General features: G+C 58.1%; 1 protein-coding gene across 2 annotated transcripts in view; it reads left to right on the top strand.

Moving 5' to 3' along the window:
• The window catches only part of TRIOBP (TRIO and F-actin binding protein), a 50,638-nt gene that overhangs the window by 16,803 nt on the left and 17,570 nt on the right, over positions 1 to 16,265 (top strand). Inside the window, exons 6-10 of one of the 2 annotated variants that reach the window (XM_027070787.2) lie at positions 1,711 to 1,825; positions 2,507 to 3,391; positions 5,384 to 5,461; positions 6,029 to 6,106; positions 8,298 to 8,435. In XM_027070787.2, the coding sequence (XP_026926588.2) occupies positions 1,711 to 1,825; positions 2,507 to 3,391; positions 5,384 to 5,461; positions 6,029 to 6,106; positions 8,298 to 8,435 (1,294 nt within the window). Of the gene's footprint in view, positions 1 to 1,710; positions 1,826 to 2,506; positions 3,392 to 5,383; positions 5,462 to 6,028; positions 6,107 to 8,297; positions 8,436 to 12,239; positions 12,432 to 16,265 lie in introns of those variants that run through there. The other variant, XM_027070796.2, reaches the window with a different exon arrangement.

Below are 16,265 nucleotides of genomic sequence, written 5' to 3' on the forward strand. Positions count from 1 at the left end.
CTCACCACTCTGTGACCTCAGATCTCACAGAGGAAGGGACTCCCGTCGCCTCGAATAGATTAAAAATGGAAGCTGACCAGGCAACCCTCAAACTCTGAAACACTTACACCAGGGAAGAGAACTTTGGTTTTCTGTGAGTCAGTCTCCTTTTTTTTTTTTTTTTTTAATTTTTTTTTAACATTTTATTTATTTTTGAGACAGGGAGAGACACGGCATGAACAGGGGAGGGTCAGAGAGAGGGAGACACAGAATCTGAAACAGGCTCCAGGCTCTGAGCGGTCAGCACAGAGCCCGACGCAGGGCTTGAACTCACGGACCACGAGATCATGACCCAAGCCGAAGTCGGCCGCTTAACCGACTGAGCCACCCAGGCGCCCTGAGTCAGTCTCCTAAGAGCTGCTAAAATCTCAACGGACTTTATGGGTCTGGTTCTAATGACATTGGAAAAGCTGTAAGACCACCCCAAAAATGCCAAATTCATATATATGTATTTTTTTCTACTCTCCAAAGTGTCCGTGGAGTTTCCGCGCAGTTCCCAAGCCAGAGGCAGGCCGAAGGCAGGCCTGGCTGTGCAGAGGTCCCCACTCCTTCCCTTTTGGCTGGCTCGGGGGGAGGCCTCGCACCGAGTGGTCTCTTTCAGGCTTCCCTCACGTCAGCCGTTAGAGACCCAGCTCCCTTGGTCAATTTAGATGAAGTCAGACCTGTTGAAATAAAGTTCCACCGGAGTAGTTGGGTCTTTGGTTTTGATGACCTTACCTACGGGAGGGGAGAGGTGTGCCCGGATTCTGTTTGGTTCCTACCTCTCAGGTCACGTTAAATATTAACAGCCATGGCTACCAATTATTAAGCAAGACGGTGGACTGAAACCAGGGACTTTTTACAGCTTAGAGGTTATCTTCATTGGACTGGGCAACCGTGCCTGAAGTCCAGGTGCCTTAGAAGTGCCACTTGCGTGGACAGTTTGTGTTGGTCTTCTCTGGAATTGTAGAGGATGTTTCTTCCTTCCGACCTTGCTAAGAGCTCCTTTACTGACCGCTCAGATGGCCTGGAGTGGTCAAGGCTAGGTGCCGGAACCCTCTTGGTTATGGAGGGGGGAAGAAAAGACGGGTCTGGGAAATCCAAAACCCACCATGTAGACAGGAAAAGGGCAGAAAGGATGGGAAGTGGGGGCACATTACACCCTGTATCTCCCGCCCCCACCTCACCGGTTGTGTGAGACAAAGTGGGGTGGTCAAGTGCTTTGCACCTGGAACATAGAAAGTGCTCAGTAAATGTTTGCTGTCCCGATCATGTGCGCACAGTGCCTGGTACACAGTAGGTGCTCAATAAACCTTAATTCCCACAAAGGCCCGTCACCTTTATCTAGGGGTGAGTGGTGGACTGCTGGTGGGGTGGGAGTCATAAACAGGAGGTCCTGAGTGAGGCGGGAGGCAGTCAAGACCAAGGCGAAGCCCCCTACCTGTGTTTACCCCTTTTTCTCACTTCACCCCATGAGGTGGGTAGATTAGAGCGATGTCGACCCTCCTCATTTTTCAGAAGGGGAAACTGAGAACCTGAGAGGATCATCCCTTACTTAAGGCCCTTCAACCAGCTCGTGGAGGGTCCCTGGATCTCCCACATCTCCTGCCGCCGTTGGGGGCGGGAGTAGAGGAGCCGGGATGCTGGGACAGTCCCAAGGGCCCTCAGAGGGGCGGCTGCATTTGCTCATAGGAAGTCCGAGGCGCCGGGGGCCTTCCAGGCCCGGGACGAGGGGCGGTCGCAGCGGCCCAGCCAAGGTCAGAGCCAGCTTCTCCGAAGACAGTCCAGCCCTGCCCTCAGCAGGGAGGTGAGCACTGCCAGTCTGCCCCGGGCCCCTGCACCCCCCCCAAGAGGTGGGCCACCACTTCTTCCCTCCCCCAGGTGGCAGGCAGGCGGTTCGAGAAGGAGGTCCTTTGTGAAACGATCAGAGTCCCAATCGCGGGTGTCCAGCTTCCCCCGACCAAAGAGCCAGCAGCTCTTAGCAAAATTGAGAAGGACCGCAAATTACTGTCTTAAAGAGGGCCCTTCCGTGCTGGCCCCTTCCTTCATTAGACACCTGCTATCTCGAAAAGTTTTCAGGGAAAGCCGCAGACGCATCAGTCCAGCTCTAAGGGCTATCTCTTCCTTGCTGGGGATTTGGATTTTTAAAGAAACTCTTAGAGAGCAGGGCCTGACCCAGTGGCGTGGGGTGTGGGTGGTGGGAGTTCCTGCACCTGCTAGCCCAGGGTGGAATCAATATCTCGGGGAGGGGGGCACGGGGGAGCCCGGAAAGTAAGCAGCATTTTGAAGGTCTCTTTCTGAAAGTGAGGAGACTGGGTGGAAGGGAAGAGCTCACACCCCCAGGGGGGAAAGACCCTAGGTGCTTTGCGGCCCGCTTCCGTCCAGCCTGCTGTGAGGACACAGCCTGCCTCTCCCCAGTTTCCTGTACTGGAGAGAGACCACCCCGTCAGGGTTCTGGAGCGCCACGCACCCCCTCACTTATCCTCAGGTAACCAAGCCCCTTGCGAAGCAGGCAGAACCGGCCCGGCGGAGCCAAGCGGAGCCCCCTCATCCCAGGAGCCCCGAGAGGCGGCCTGAAGGGGACCGGAGGCTCCAGGGGTCCTCGCTGCCCCCGAGGACATCAGCCCGGACCCCTGAGAGGGAGCGGCGGCCAGAAAGATCTCTGGAAAGTGGCCGGGCAGGCCCAAGACAGCCTCCGGGGGGCCGGCAGAGTCAGGAGGAGTCTCCAGGTGCCCAGGGCCCTCACAGATACCTGGAGAGAGGCTGGGGCAGCCTGCCAGAGCTGTGTCCTCACCAGCCTACGAGCGCCCCGGAGAGCTCCAGGGTAGGCCCCGAGACCCCCACCACCACGGGCCGGGGTGCTGAGGGAACATGCCCACACCGGCATAGCCCTGAGAGGCGACCCGAGCTTGACTGGAGGGACCTCGTGGGCCTCCTCGGGGCACTCCGAGAGGGGGCCTGGGCCTGCATGGAGGCGTCGACGCTCGCCTCCCGTCTTCCCAGGCTAGACTGGGAAGGCCTCCTGGAGCTCCTGCAGGCCCGGCTGCCCCGCCAGGACCCAGCTGGACACGGGGGTACCCTGGCCACTGCTTCGGGGCCAGAGGTGGGTTCCCCAGCCACGAACGGTACCCTGGAGCGACAGCGACAGGGCCAGCCTGACGGCTGGGTGGAGGCCACCCTAGTCAACGGACAGAAAGCTGGGCCGTGGCCCCAGAGCTCTGCCCAGCCACCCAGCCCTGACTACGTCTCCACCCAGTGGCCAAAGACCAAAGTGACACGTGGACCGGAGACCTCGACTATGGCTAGTCTGGAGGAGATGGGCCAGCCGGGGAGCAGGAGCCCTGCAGAGGGTCCCAGCTTGCCAGAGTGGGAGGTAAGTCAGTGTCGCGTCCAAGGGGCAGCCTGAAAGTCAGCCTCACCCGGACAAGTGCACACCTTCCGAGGCTCAGCCCTAATCCCTCCTCCCGACCAAAACTTTTCCGACCGCCCCCGCAGTGATACTGACCAACATTTACTAGATGCTAAGCCCCGGTCTGAATGTTTTGTGGGTGTTTTCCTCATTCAATTTCCATAGCAACCTGATGCCGAGAGGCACTGTTTATTTACAGATAAGGAAACTGATACTCAGAGAGGTTAAGCCACTTAAGATCACACAGCTAGTAAGGGCTGGGGCAGGGGTGGACCGCTTCAAGCAAGGTGCTCTGACCAGGCATTCTCCCTTCCTGGCTGCACAGTCCTTGGCTTGTGTTGCCTCTGATGGCTCTTACCTGACCCTGGCTGGGACGGCAACCAGTGTGGTCAAGTCCCCCTGACTTCCCTGCTGTATTCTTTTTTTTTTTTTAATCTTTATTTATTTTTGAGAGAGAGAGAGAGAGAGAGAGAGAGAGAGAGACAGACAGACACAAAGCACGAGTGGGGGAGAGGCAGAGAGAGAGAGGGAGACACAGAATCCAAAGCTGGCTCCAGGCTCTGAGCTGTCAGCATGCAGCCCGATGTGGAGCTCGAACTCATGAGTGGTGAGATCATGACCTGAGCTGAAGTCGGACACTCAACTGACTGAGCCACCCAGGCGTCCCTCCCTTCTGTATTCTAAGTTCCTCAAATGTAGGACAGTTTCACTTACCCCTTTCTGGCCCCTACAGCTCCTCTCGGGCACAGAGAAGAGGTTGTACAAATGCTCATTGGGTTGAGTTGAGTGCTAAGACAGGCTACTTAAACGAGGGCCTACTATGTGCAGGTCTGGGGGCCTGGCACATAGTAGGGGCTCACCAAGTCCCTTGCCTGCCTCCTTGGCTCAGGGGCAGGGTCACAGGGTCGGTGGTACTCTGGTGCTGCCCGGAGCGTCTACCTGAAGATGGTGGGTGGGGAGAGGGTCCTGGAGGCCGAGGCCGGGCAACCTGGCCTCAGCTCACTGGGAATGCAGCGTGTGGTTTGGGCACCCGGCCTCTCTTGCCCTGGTCTTACCCTGTAAAATGGGACCAACTTCTTCCCTCATAGGTACCCACTGGCGTGATATGGAGGCTCCTGCTCGTTCATCCAAGCCCCCTCACTTCCTTGATGTGCAGCCCGATGCTGCCTCCCTCCTGGATGGCAGGGGAGGGTTTCCAGTGTGCCGGGCCCTGGGCTTGGTGTTTTACGTGCTTTGCCATCTATATGCCTCAGCCTGATCCGAGGCTCAGCCTTAGTCCGCCATTTGCCGGAAGTCACACATGTATACGTTGTGAGAAATCAGATCAAACCTTTAACTCCAGAGCCCGTGCTTTTAACGGCCATGTTGGTGAAGCCTCTGAGCCCATGGCCATACTGGGGAGTCCCCTTCCCTGTATTTCCCTGAGGCTTTTATCAATCTATTCTCTAGTCAACTCAATGCACAGACCCGAGATTTGCAGAGATGAACCAGCTTGGTCCTACCCTCCTGGTCAAAGGGGGGCTGGGGGGCTTGGAGCCCCCTCCCAAGAAGCTGCTGTCACTGGGGCTCCAGTTGGCCACCCTCTATGAAAATCCTTGGCATGGCTTCCTCCTGGCCTTCCTTCTGGCCCAGATTTGCTCTCTACTGAGCCGGCTGCGGAGCTCTCCAGGGGCATCTCCCCGCCTTTGCACATGCTGTTCCCATTGCCTACGATGCTCTTCCCTTCCCTCTCTTCACTCACCAGACACTTGTTCGTCATTCAGGTCTTAGATCAGGTGCCCTGTTCTGAGGTCCCCTCCCCGAACAGCCACCCCACCTCAGGGTTGGTAATGTTTCTCTTCTGGGCTTGGTGGTCCTGCTGCCCTCCATCTGGTCACACTCAGCTGTCATTCCTCCTTAAGAAAGATGAGCTGCGTGAGGGCAGGGGCTGTGCCTACTTTATCTCTGCACTTCTAGCCCCTGGCCAGACACACGGGAGGAGCTCAGCCCCAATGGATGAGTGATTGGTGCCTGCAAGACGCAAATGGAGGATGGGTGGGTTAGCGGGGCGGCGGGGGGGGGGGGGGGGGGATGATGGATGAATGATGGACGGCGGATGTGTAAATGGGTGATGGACAGATACACAGATATGATAAATGGTAAAAAGATGCTGGATGGAAAGTTAGATGGGTGAGGGTGGAGCGGATAACAGGTGTCGGATAGATAATGTTTGCTTGGCTGATAGATGGGGCGACGGATGGGTTGATGGATGAACATGAGCAGAACATGAACGGATGGTTGGGTGGTGTGTGGAGAGGTAAACGTGGAATACGGATAATGGGTGGCGAATGGATGTTGTGTGGGTTGAGAAAGGATACTTGGCTGCAGGATGGATGGGTAGACCATGGATACATAGAGGCTGGATGTATGAGTGGGATAATGGATGCTGGGTGGGTTAGTGAGTGGAGAACGTAAGGCAGACATTGGACCGTTGGATGGACAATACATGGGTCTATTGATGTTGGATGCTAGGTAGATGTTGGATGGATGGGTAAGAAGGTGGATATGTGAACGGAACCTGGCAAATAACCTGGGCTAAGCTTTGTTCCTTCTTACCTCCAGTTCCAATCAGAGGAGCCTGAGGAATCAGAACCAAGCAAAGGCCGAGACTCACTGACCGACCAGAAGCAGGCAGATTCGGTAGTTGGGTCATGGGTGTGGGCGCACAGGGAGGTGAAGGGGAAGGGAAATCAGGTTGGAGGCGGGCTGAGGTCCTCTGATACGCTCTAAGGGTCGTCCAGACCGGGGTTGGCTCTGCCATGGGGGTCATCTGTGTGCATGGTAGGGCCTTGAGAGAGGGGCCCCGGGGGGGCTGGGCCGCAGAGCCACCTTTTGGCTTGGGGACCGGGGCAGGTAAATGATCCGGGGGTCAGACGCCTGGGGCTCTGCTTTTGACTTGCTAGGACGCCCTGAAAAGTCGCTCCCGTTTTTCTGGGTAAATGGCAGTTTGAGCCTGACGGTCTCTGAAGGTAAGGTCCTTCTGGTTCTGGAGGGCTGGGCAGGCCGGGAGAAAGCGTAGGGATTCCAGGAGCTGGAGCCAGAGAACCGCTGAAGAGGGCCGAGGAGGTGCGGCAGTCAGCTGAGCCTGGACGGTCTCCAGGATCCCCGGGGCGGGAGGGATGTGTGCAGGGGGTGGGACCCAGCGAGGCTGCTGGAAGGCCAGGCAGCAGCTGGAGCACAGCGCTGTGCCCCCCCCCCTCCCCTCCCCACAACCTGCCAAACAGACTGTTCTCATCACCCTCAGCCTCCAGAGAGGTGAGGTCAGAGCTGACAGCCTGGGGCAGGAGGCAGGGAGGAGACGGGCCGCTTGGGGCTATGCTTTCCTCATCCTGCTCTGCTTCCGCTGTTTCCGGGTGCTGCCTCCAGAAAAGAGAGTGAGAGGGGGGCATCTGCCTGGCAGCCTGGAACCCCCATTCTGGCCCTGCCACTAATCAGAGCTGGGGCGATTCTGCCCAGGCCCTCATTGCAGAGGAGGAAACGAGGGGCAGGAGCGTCATCCCAGGTCACACCAGCCAGGCAGCGGCTGACCTCAAATTAGAACCTGGGGCTCAGGACCCCCATCCCGCAGTCCCGGTGCTGCCTGGATGTTGCTTCCTGGCTCTGTCCTGACCCGCCGCGTGGCCTCCTGAGGCAGCGGCAGGACTCTAATTGCTTGGTGGCCAGTCTCCCCGTCGGTGAAAGGGGAGGAGACAGAGGACTGGTCACTAAGGGCGCTTCCAGCTCTCACAGGGGCTCTGGCAACTTTGCTTCTTCCTCTTTCTGGGTCATTTCTTCATACTTCCTGGGGCCAGAGCTTCGTGAACGAACCGGAAATAGCAATGTAGGGGTCCCCCTCTAATCTCCACGAAACGGGCCCATCCCACCAACGTGGAAACCTCTCAGTCCATCCCCAGGCGGCCTGGATTGGTCAGAGCTGGTAACTGCCTTGTTCGTTTGCTCGCTCGTTCGTTCATCGATTCATTCATTCATTTATTCACGTACACTTAGTGAGCGCTTTCTGCTTGCCTGGGTGTGGGCCAGGAGTAAATTGGAGCGCGTGGAGCTCCTGGTCTAGTGGCCGGGGCCCTGCTGGGGGAATGTGGTGGCAAGGTGGGGAGTGGACTCCTTCCCCCCAAGCCCTTACACCCCACCGACAGATAAGCTCTGGACCCCGAAGAGTGGGGACCCCTGGGCTCTGGCCTACCTCTCTGCCAGTAAGCTGCTATGGGACTTTGGGTAAATGCTGCTGCTTTCTTGGGGCCTGTTTCCCCAACAAGGATGACTGCAAAGGGGGTGCATTTGGGGACCTTGCCGGGAGTGGCTGCAGAAGTCTGTCATTCCTTCCTTTCATAAAATGGGGAGAGTAGGCGGACGCGGGATAGAGATCAGGGGCACTTGTGTGACCTCTTGGTGCCACACGGGTTGACGCCGTGGGGAAGATGGGCCCAGAGGTCTTCTACCTTGAGAAACTGGAAATATGTAGTTATACGTCAGTCTCTCGATGATTTAACATTGTAACCTAATGCAAAACGATCTGAAAACCCTACGCAGGCTGAACGCACATCTGGGGCGCGTCCTCCCCGCCTTCCTACTGGCCACCTGTGGTTTGGCTTTAGGGGGTGAAGTGCACGCCCCCAAAGGTGCTGAGCCCCAAGAGCCCTATCAGCCAAACACCCCATGGTGTGAATGAGTTAGCAAGTTCCTTTCTTGGCAACTCTGTGAGATAAGAAAGATGAGAGCCCTGGGCCTTCCAGGTAGGCATGGCAGAATAGGCAGGGGAGACTGTAGTCAGAGACCCCCCCCCCATCCCACCAAAGGGACCTGGGGGCCAACACTGGACCCTGTTTGACAGGCAGACAAGAGGCCAGCGGAGGGCAAGGCTGGGAGCCCACTCAAGGGCCGACTGGTGACCTCATGGCGGATGCCCGGGGACGTTCCCACGCTGTTCAATCCGTTCCTGCTGTCTCTGGGGGTCCTCAGGTGGCAAAGGGTAGGCTGGCTCCAGCAGGGTGGGAGAGATGAGGGTGGGAGAGAGGGGGACGGGAGGAAGGAGGTTGGTGTTAGTCAAAGGAGGGAAAGTGGGGGCTGAGAGGAGGGAATTGGGGCTCCCACACGAGAAAGGAGAATCCCACCTCCAGGATGGGGCTGGGGGCTGTTTTCTGTTTTCAGGGTGGGGGGGGGTTTGAATAATCTATACAGCTGAAAGCGGCCAAGCAGCAACTGAGCCAAGGGGAGTCAGGTTGGGGGGAGGGAGGGAGGGATGGCCTGAGGGGGGGCTCTGGGATTGCAAAGTGTGTCTCAGGCCTGGGTCTCAGCCAGTTTCACAAACATCTGGCATTACGTAACCTACCCCCTGCCCAGAGAGGGCTGTAAACACTCAGGCCTCTGGTTCAGGGTTTCCTCAGGGGCAGGGAGGGCAGGCAGCTGTGACTCGCTTCCTCCTGCCCCCTTTGCAGCAGAGAGAAGGGGCCTGGTCTCTCCAGGGGCCACTGGCAGGCGCGTGGGGTCTCTTCTCTTGTCGACAGGATGACTCCTGTACCCTCTCGTTGGCTCTGGGTCCAGCACGAGGCTGGGCACGTTAGAGACAGTATACCCAGTTTGCAGATGAAGGGACCGAGGCTCAGGGAGGTGAGCTGGAGTTGCACGGCTCGGGTTGAGGGGAGTCGGCCTCCTGCTGATTTTCCTCATTCTTAGACGAGAGACTGGCTGCAGCTAACCCACCCCACGCCTCAGTTGCCACATCTGTTTAATGGGGCAGAATCTATAGCGATGCTCAGGGCTGCAGAGAGGGCTCAGGGAGATCAGGAGGCACAGAGGTGTGACGGTTGGGGGCGTCCACACACTAACTTTTCCCACCCGCTTCCTAACTTCCGCTCTGCTGCTCTTTGGGGGTTAGGGCACCCGGGTGATGGGACAAACACGGTTATCTGAGCAGAGTGGTACCTTCGAGCCACGGGCGGGAATTACCTTGTCACACTAACTAAAGGTCACCAACATGCAGCCGGTCTGGCAGGAGGGAGCAGGTAAGTCCCTGGTGGAGAGAAGGGGAGAGAAACGGGGAAAGGCACCTGGGACAATGGTGCTGGTGATGATAACCAGCATGTATTTGGCACCTAGTTTGTGCTCAGCTCGGTGTTCGGTGCATGGCCTGCCTGATCGCGTTTAATCCTCACCCCCGGGCATACGAAGTATGGTCCGTGTTGTCCGTCTTACAGAAGGAAATGAAGGGCGCTGAGGAAAAACACGACTTGTTCTAGGTCACACAAGGGGCAGAGCTGAGATGTGAACCCTCCCATCTCTGGGCATCCTGATCTCCAAGCCCTCCTTGCAGCCCCGAGAATCCCCACAGATATTTTTGCCCGTTAGACAGATGCGGTAACTGAGGCTGAGTGGGTGTGCAGCGTTTTCTCATCTGGGAATGAGGCAAATCAAGAGCTATGGGACGGAACTGCCAGCGGAGTCTCCCAGACGGTTACTTAGAGCAGCTTCGAACATCCCTTGGGTCGGAGGGTGACATCGCTCTCCAAGGTCAAAAGCCAGGAAACCTGGGCTTGAGTTCTGTCTCTAAGTTGTACGGCTTTGGGACGTTGTGGCCCTCTCTGAGCCTCATGCTGCTATCCTCAGTAGAGTCAAGTTTAACAACGGTTGGATGGATGGATAACCCCCAAGTTTGGTGGCTCTGTTCAATAACTCACTCCTGGGTCCCTGAGTCAGTCCCATCTCTGTCCCACTAGGACAAGATGTGGCAAGGGAGTCATTTCTCCATTTGTGCATTCGCTCATTTGACCTCTGTTTACTGAGGACCTACTGTGGACTCCGAGATCTAGGCAAAAACACTCTGTGCCCACAAGAAGCTCAGTTTGGTGAGGACACTGACACGTAACTGGTTAGAACACAGTGTGGTCATCATTTTAGTGGCGGAATGTCCAGATGCAGGGAGCAGCGGACAAGGAGTTTCTACCTCTGGGCTGGGGGCACCCTGGCTTCCTTTCGATTGAGACCTGGAGGGTGAGAAGGAATTTTCCAGACAAACGAACATTTGGAGAGAGGGGAAGGAGGGGCGGGGGGGGGGGGGGGCGGAGTGTATGTGTGTGTCGGGGCACAGAGGACAGGAAGAGAAGGTGTTCCAGACCCTGCAGAGAACAACATGTGCCGTCCCATCTGAGGTACAAAGGACCTGGTTTATTCTGGGAATTCCCAGCAGTCCAGTGTTACGTATCCCTAGCATGTAAAACGTGTGTGGGCAATGATGGAGGACAGCAGGCAGGGGTCAGATTCTGATGGCCGCTGACCGCCTGCAACAAGAATGCAGAGCTGATCTATTAGCACTGTTGAACTTTGAGCAGGGGAGTGAACTGATCGCTGGGTTGAGGGCACTGAAAGAGGAGTCCCAGAGGCCAGGAAACCAGCAAGGAGGCTGGTCGGGAGCCACTGGACCAGGGCACGGGTGGTGGTAGGGGAGGTCTTCTGTTTATTCACTCACTCTCCCAAGGACCAAATGCCTAAGTGAGGTAGAGGGGAGAGCGGGAAAACTCAGCGCGTGGAGACAGGAAGGCCGGTGTCTAGAGGAAGACAGGCTTGTCCTTGGCCTCATGTCTCAGGGTGGAGGAGAGACACCCGGGGGGAAATGCCAGGACAGAACTTCAGCCCCTGGCCCTCCATTTCTTTATCTGGGAAATGGGGAGAGCAATTATAGTTATGAAAGCAATAATGTCGGAACCCCAAATTGAGACGGCAGAAAATTGGAATGGCAGTTACTCCAAGCTCCCCTGCCTCCCCACCTAAAAATAGCTGACTAAGGATAAAGGGGACGTTCTAGGGGGGTGACTTAAAGTAACACTCCTTACAGGAACATCAGGCGATAGTAGCATTCTCCCCTTTTACAGAGGGTGAAGTTGAGGCCCAGAGAGGGTAAGTAATACTTTGCTTCAGGTAACTGCAGGGTTTGAATCACCATGCCACACAAGCAACCACTGCATTTTCAACAAATTCCACAAAGATCCCTCCTCTGCTACGAAGCTCAGATGAGCTCCTGCGGGCGAAAAGGCCTCTTACAAGCTGCCAAGTGCTGGGAATGTGAGAAAAGTGTGGACGCCCACATCCAAGAACCCAAAATGGGGTTCTCAAGCCGAGAAAGACCCGCTTGTAAGGAGGGGCCATTTGGAGAAGGCCCTACCATTCCAGAACTCGCTTTGTGCTTAGATTACGCGCTAGGAATCCCGTCTCTTCTTACTGTGTGACCTTGGCCAAGTCGGCTCACCTCTCTGAGCCTCTGTTTTCTCATTAGTAAAAGGGGGACAAGGACACCTCCCTGTCAGGTCTGTGGTGAGGACGAAATTAGATTACACAGGTCATGAGCGGGGCTCGGCGAGTGGGACCTGCTGAGTTTTAGTACTGGCTGCATTGCCCACGTCTCCGTCAAACCGAGGCGCCGAGCCCTTAGTGAGTGGACCCATCGCTCGGTCCGGCGGCTCGCGGGAGCCACCGCTGGGCGACTGGGTGCCACACCCGGCTGTCCCCGCCCAGCACTCCCGCGCCGGGGCCCGACCGAGTCACCTGCACGCAGGGTCCTTCCTTCCTCCCAGCGCGCCCGGGGCGGGAGCCCGGCCCTCGACTCCCTCCGCCCCCATCCGCCGGCCGCGACCGCCCTCGCGCGCCCGTCCCGTCGCGGCAGGCCCCGCCCCCGTCCCGTCCCGCGCTCCCATTGGTCCGCCCGCGGCCCCCGCGGCTGTTTGTCCCGGCTGCCTCGCCGCCCATTGGCCCTCCCGGGTCCTCCCAGGAAGTTTGAAAAAAAAAAAAAAAAAGTTTTATGGGCGGATGGAAGGGGCCGGGGCAGCGCCGGGGAAGGGAAGGGCCGGAGGAGCGGCGGCGGGCAGCCGAGAGGGGCGGCGGCGGCGGCGGGATTCCCGCGCCGCTGGGCCCGGCCCGAGAGCCCTCTCCACTTCCCTGCCTCCTGCTCCCGCCGCCCCGGGGCGCCGCCATGACGGTGAGTGCCCCCCCCTACCCCCGAGCCAGCCCTTCTGCGCCCCGGGCCGGGAGGAGAGTGACGGCCCGAGCCCCAGCCGAGCCGCTCCCCTCCTGGGCACCCCCTTCACTTCCCGAAGGCGAGAGGAGGTCTCGGCCGGAAGACAGGGCGACCCCAGCGGCCCCAGCTGGCTGTTCTGCCTCGACTTCCCCCAGCCTCCTCCTTACCTTTCCGGACTAGGAGCCCCGGCGACCCCGAGGAAACGGGAACTCCCTATCCTGGGCAGTCCCCTCTCCGCCTACTTTTGTGGGACCAGTCACGGACAATTTCTGATGGCTCTTTTCCACCTCCCCTCCAGCCCCCTCGGTGAAGACCTGACCTGATTCTCCCAAGCTGCCAGGCCCGTAGGGACTCCCAGGGCTCCGGGCAGTGGGAGGAGCGGAGAAGGGCCTGGCCTGGGTCTGGGGTCTCGCCCAGGGCTGGAGAGGGGCGCTCCCCGGCTCGAATGGGTCGCGCTGATCCAGGCCTGGGAGGACTGCCTGCCCGCATGGGCGCCCGAGGTTGAGTGGGTGAGAAGGGGCCGCCCCGTCCCACCCCGTCCGGGAGCCCGTCCTGGGATTTCCGAAGTGGCACGACGCCGTGTTCTCCTCGGCTTGCTACTTCGCAGCAGCACTGGGGCCTTGGCTCGGAGCAAGCCCACGAGTGGGGTGGGGGACACGATGGCAGAGATTTGTCTTTCTCTTGGGGATAGGCACTACTCCGGTTACATCAATACCTATGCCTTAATGATCATACTGAGCCTCGCAACTGAGTGGGCCTTTATTCCCATTTTACAGTTAGATAAACCGAGGCTTGTTGGGGGGGGGGGCGGTGGTGAGTTGCCCGAGTTTACCCTGAACGTAAAGGAACGAGGAGCCTCTTTTCAGGTCAGTCTGGCCCCTTGACCGTGATGTTCTGGAAGAGGAGGGGCGGGGCTGCTTTTGGTTTCTGGCTAGAGCCTTAGGGAGGCTCTGACAGCCTTGGAGGGTGGGGTGATGGAGTGGAGCACGGTGCGTTTGCGCATGCGCACATCCCCTTTCCTCAAGCTAGTGGAGACCCTAAGAAGTGGGCTGGGCTGCTGGGGGTGGGCCCTCAGGGCCCCTGCCCCTAAGAGTGTGATGACCTGGCCGCTGCTTGGACTTCCTCGGCCTCCGCACATCCTGCCACCTCCCTGCTGGCTCTTCCTGTCGTCAGCAGCCTCCCTTTGGTCAGAGAGCCAGAGGGATGTGGGGGGAGGAGCTGAGTCAGTGTCCTGGCCGCCCACCCCCAGGCCCCAAGCCCTTGGCCCGGGGAGGGTGGTTGCATTGCCTACTGGGTGCCTGCCAGATCCTGAATTGGGTGCTTTAATGCTACCAGAGTTGATCCTCTAAGGATGATTGTAACTCCCCATCTAACAGATGAGAGCACTGAGGTATAGACAGGGGAAGTGACATGCCCCAAGTGACATAGCTCGGCCTGGGCTGAGCCAGCATTTGTATCTAGGTCTGCCCCAGTTTTCTCGCTGGGGCTAGATAAGAAATGTACACAGCTGCCTCTCTTGAGAAAGCCCATGTTGAACGTGTGGGGGCACTTGAAGGAGGGACAGCATATCCCTGTGGTGCGAAGGGGCTTTCCAAAGGAAGATGCCCAGCTGCGATTGTAGGGCTTTATCAGGTGGAAATGGACGGAGGGAGGGAACAGCGTAGACAAAGGCTGGTGGTCGCGTTTGGGGAGTGGTGACAACATAGAAAGGGGACCTGGGAAGGAAAGCCTCCAAGGCCAGGAGAAGCGGTTTAGGCTTTGGTCAGGGACACTGGGGAGCCAAGAAAGGTTTTGGAGCAGAGAGGCGGCTCATGATCACCACTGACGGTGCTTTCTGGGTTCATCATGGCTGCCTTCATGCCTGAGCCTGCCCCAGCCTGGTGTCCCTCCTGGGCCTCTTCACACCCTTTCCCTCTCTCCTGACCTCTAGCCCTGAGCTCAGAGAGCTGCAGGAAGCAAATGGTAAAGTGGCTGCGAATGGGTAAATGCCTAAAGGCCTGGAGTCAAGATCTCTTCCCTCTCTTTTTGCCTTAGCCCTGTGTAGCCCTGCCCTTGGAGCCTCATTCCCTAAGCCACCGCCTGGCATCAGATTATATACCCGTCCCTTGTTTATTGTCTGTCTCCTGAGTTCCACCAGGGCAGGGGCCACATCTCCCAATCGCAGCTGATTTCCTGGCCTAAAACAGTGCCTGATGTGTTTTTTTTTTTTTAAATTTTTTTTTTTTTTAACAAACATTCCCTTAGCCCCTTGGTCCTGGAGGGTGAACAGTGCATGTCCCTAATGGAGTTGCTTCTACTGTAGCCTGTGAGGGATAAGTAACTGGCTTCACGATAATCACAAATGCAACAGAGGCTGTGGGAGGGCAGCTGCCATTGGTGTGTGTTGTATGCAGGGAAAGGGGCCTCAGAGGTGGCAATTAAGTTGGGTCTTAAGGCGCGGGTAGGGGTTTGCCTGGTCAACGGAGGAGGAGGAAGCCTGGTACGTAAGCGGAGGACTCGGGCTGGTGCGGAGGGGCCTGGAGTCCTGCTGTGCCGGGGATCGGAGAGCATACGTGGTGATATAAAAACAGGGTTCCCTACACGAAGGGGAGGCCGGGCTGGGAGGGTGAGCTGCGGCCTCTGTGCCATCAGGCAGCTGGACCTTGGTTTGAAACCACCTGGAGCCATCCCTGGAGGTTCGGAGCCGACTCGGGACCCTAGGCCTTTTTGAGAGGCTCTGTGCTTAGAGGAGGCCGCGTCAGTGGTCCAGGCGGGTGGGAGGCAATGCTGAGCTGTGGCCGCGGCTGTGGCCATGGCCAAAGGAAGGAGAGGGCAGGCCGTGAGAGCTGGCCGGTACTCCTGAAGGGACAAAGGGAAAGTGAGCTGCCTTGGGTGGAGGGAGGGTGGCTGGGCCTGAGTGGAGGTGTGGCATGAGAGATTTACACTAGCAGACCTCTTGACCCTGGACAGAGGTTCCCAGGTGACTGCAGGACCTGTCCCCCCCCCCCCCCCGCCCCGCTCCCGCCAGCAGGTTTAAAATCTCACATTGGCATCCTCCTCCCTCCAAGGTCACTGTGCCCATCTCGTACCTGACACGCTCGTAGTGTGTTTGTACCAGCTTCCAGAGGGTCACCGAGCTCCTCCACACGTAGCTCATTCAGCCCTCTCACAAAGCTTTGGGGACGGCAGGACCCCCACCCCCCGCACCCCTACCCCCAGCATCATTTGCTACATTAGGCAGCCAGGGCTCAGGGAGGGGAAGGTCACAGGGACCCCTCCTTCCCCCCCCCCCCCTGCTTCCCAGGCACCCCTTGGGGTCCCAGCCTGTCATTCTAGCTGGGGAGCCCTTGCTCAGCTCTGGAAGCCTATGGCTGATCCCTCAGCCCTGGCCCAGTCTGAATGGCCCGGTGGTCTGCTCGTCCTTCCCAGGGGCTTTCCCCTGGACAGCAAGGCCAGCTCTGTGGGCCATCCCAGATAGCCTGACTTCTCAGAGGCAGGGGGTGAGGGTGGAGACTGCCCCCAAAGCACAGGAATTTCGATCAGGAAGGTAAAGGGGGGGGGGGTGGGGGAGTGATATTTATTCAGCAGGTTTTTGCTGAGGCCTAGTCACCGTGGGCCAGAACTTGGGGGTCACTGGAGGTCCCGGTCTGAAGGGAGGTTACCCAGGGGACTCGGTGGCCCCGAGTGTAGCTGCCAATCTTCGGTCTTCGCTTGGGACCACCCCGGGCAGCCTCTGGCACTCGTGGGGAACAGGGTGAGGAAGAATCGAGAGAGACAGGGCAAACACAGCCCCAGGGTTTCCCAGCTCTGAGCCGA

The sequence above is a fragment of the Acinonyx jubatus genome, chromosome B4 (assembly GCF_027475565.1).
Source record: "Acinonyx jubatus isolate Ajub_Pintada_27869175 chromosome B4, VMU_Ajub_asm_v1.0, whole genome shotgun sequence".
Taxonomy (NCBI): Eukaryota; Metazoa; Chordata; class Mammalia; order Carnivora; family Felidae; genus Acinonyx; species Acinonyx jubatus.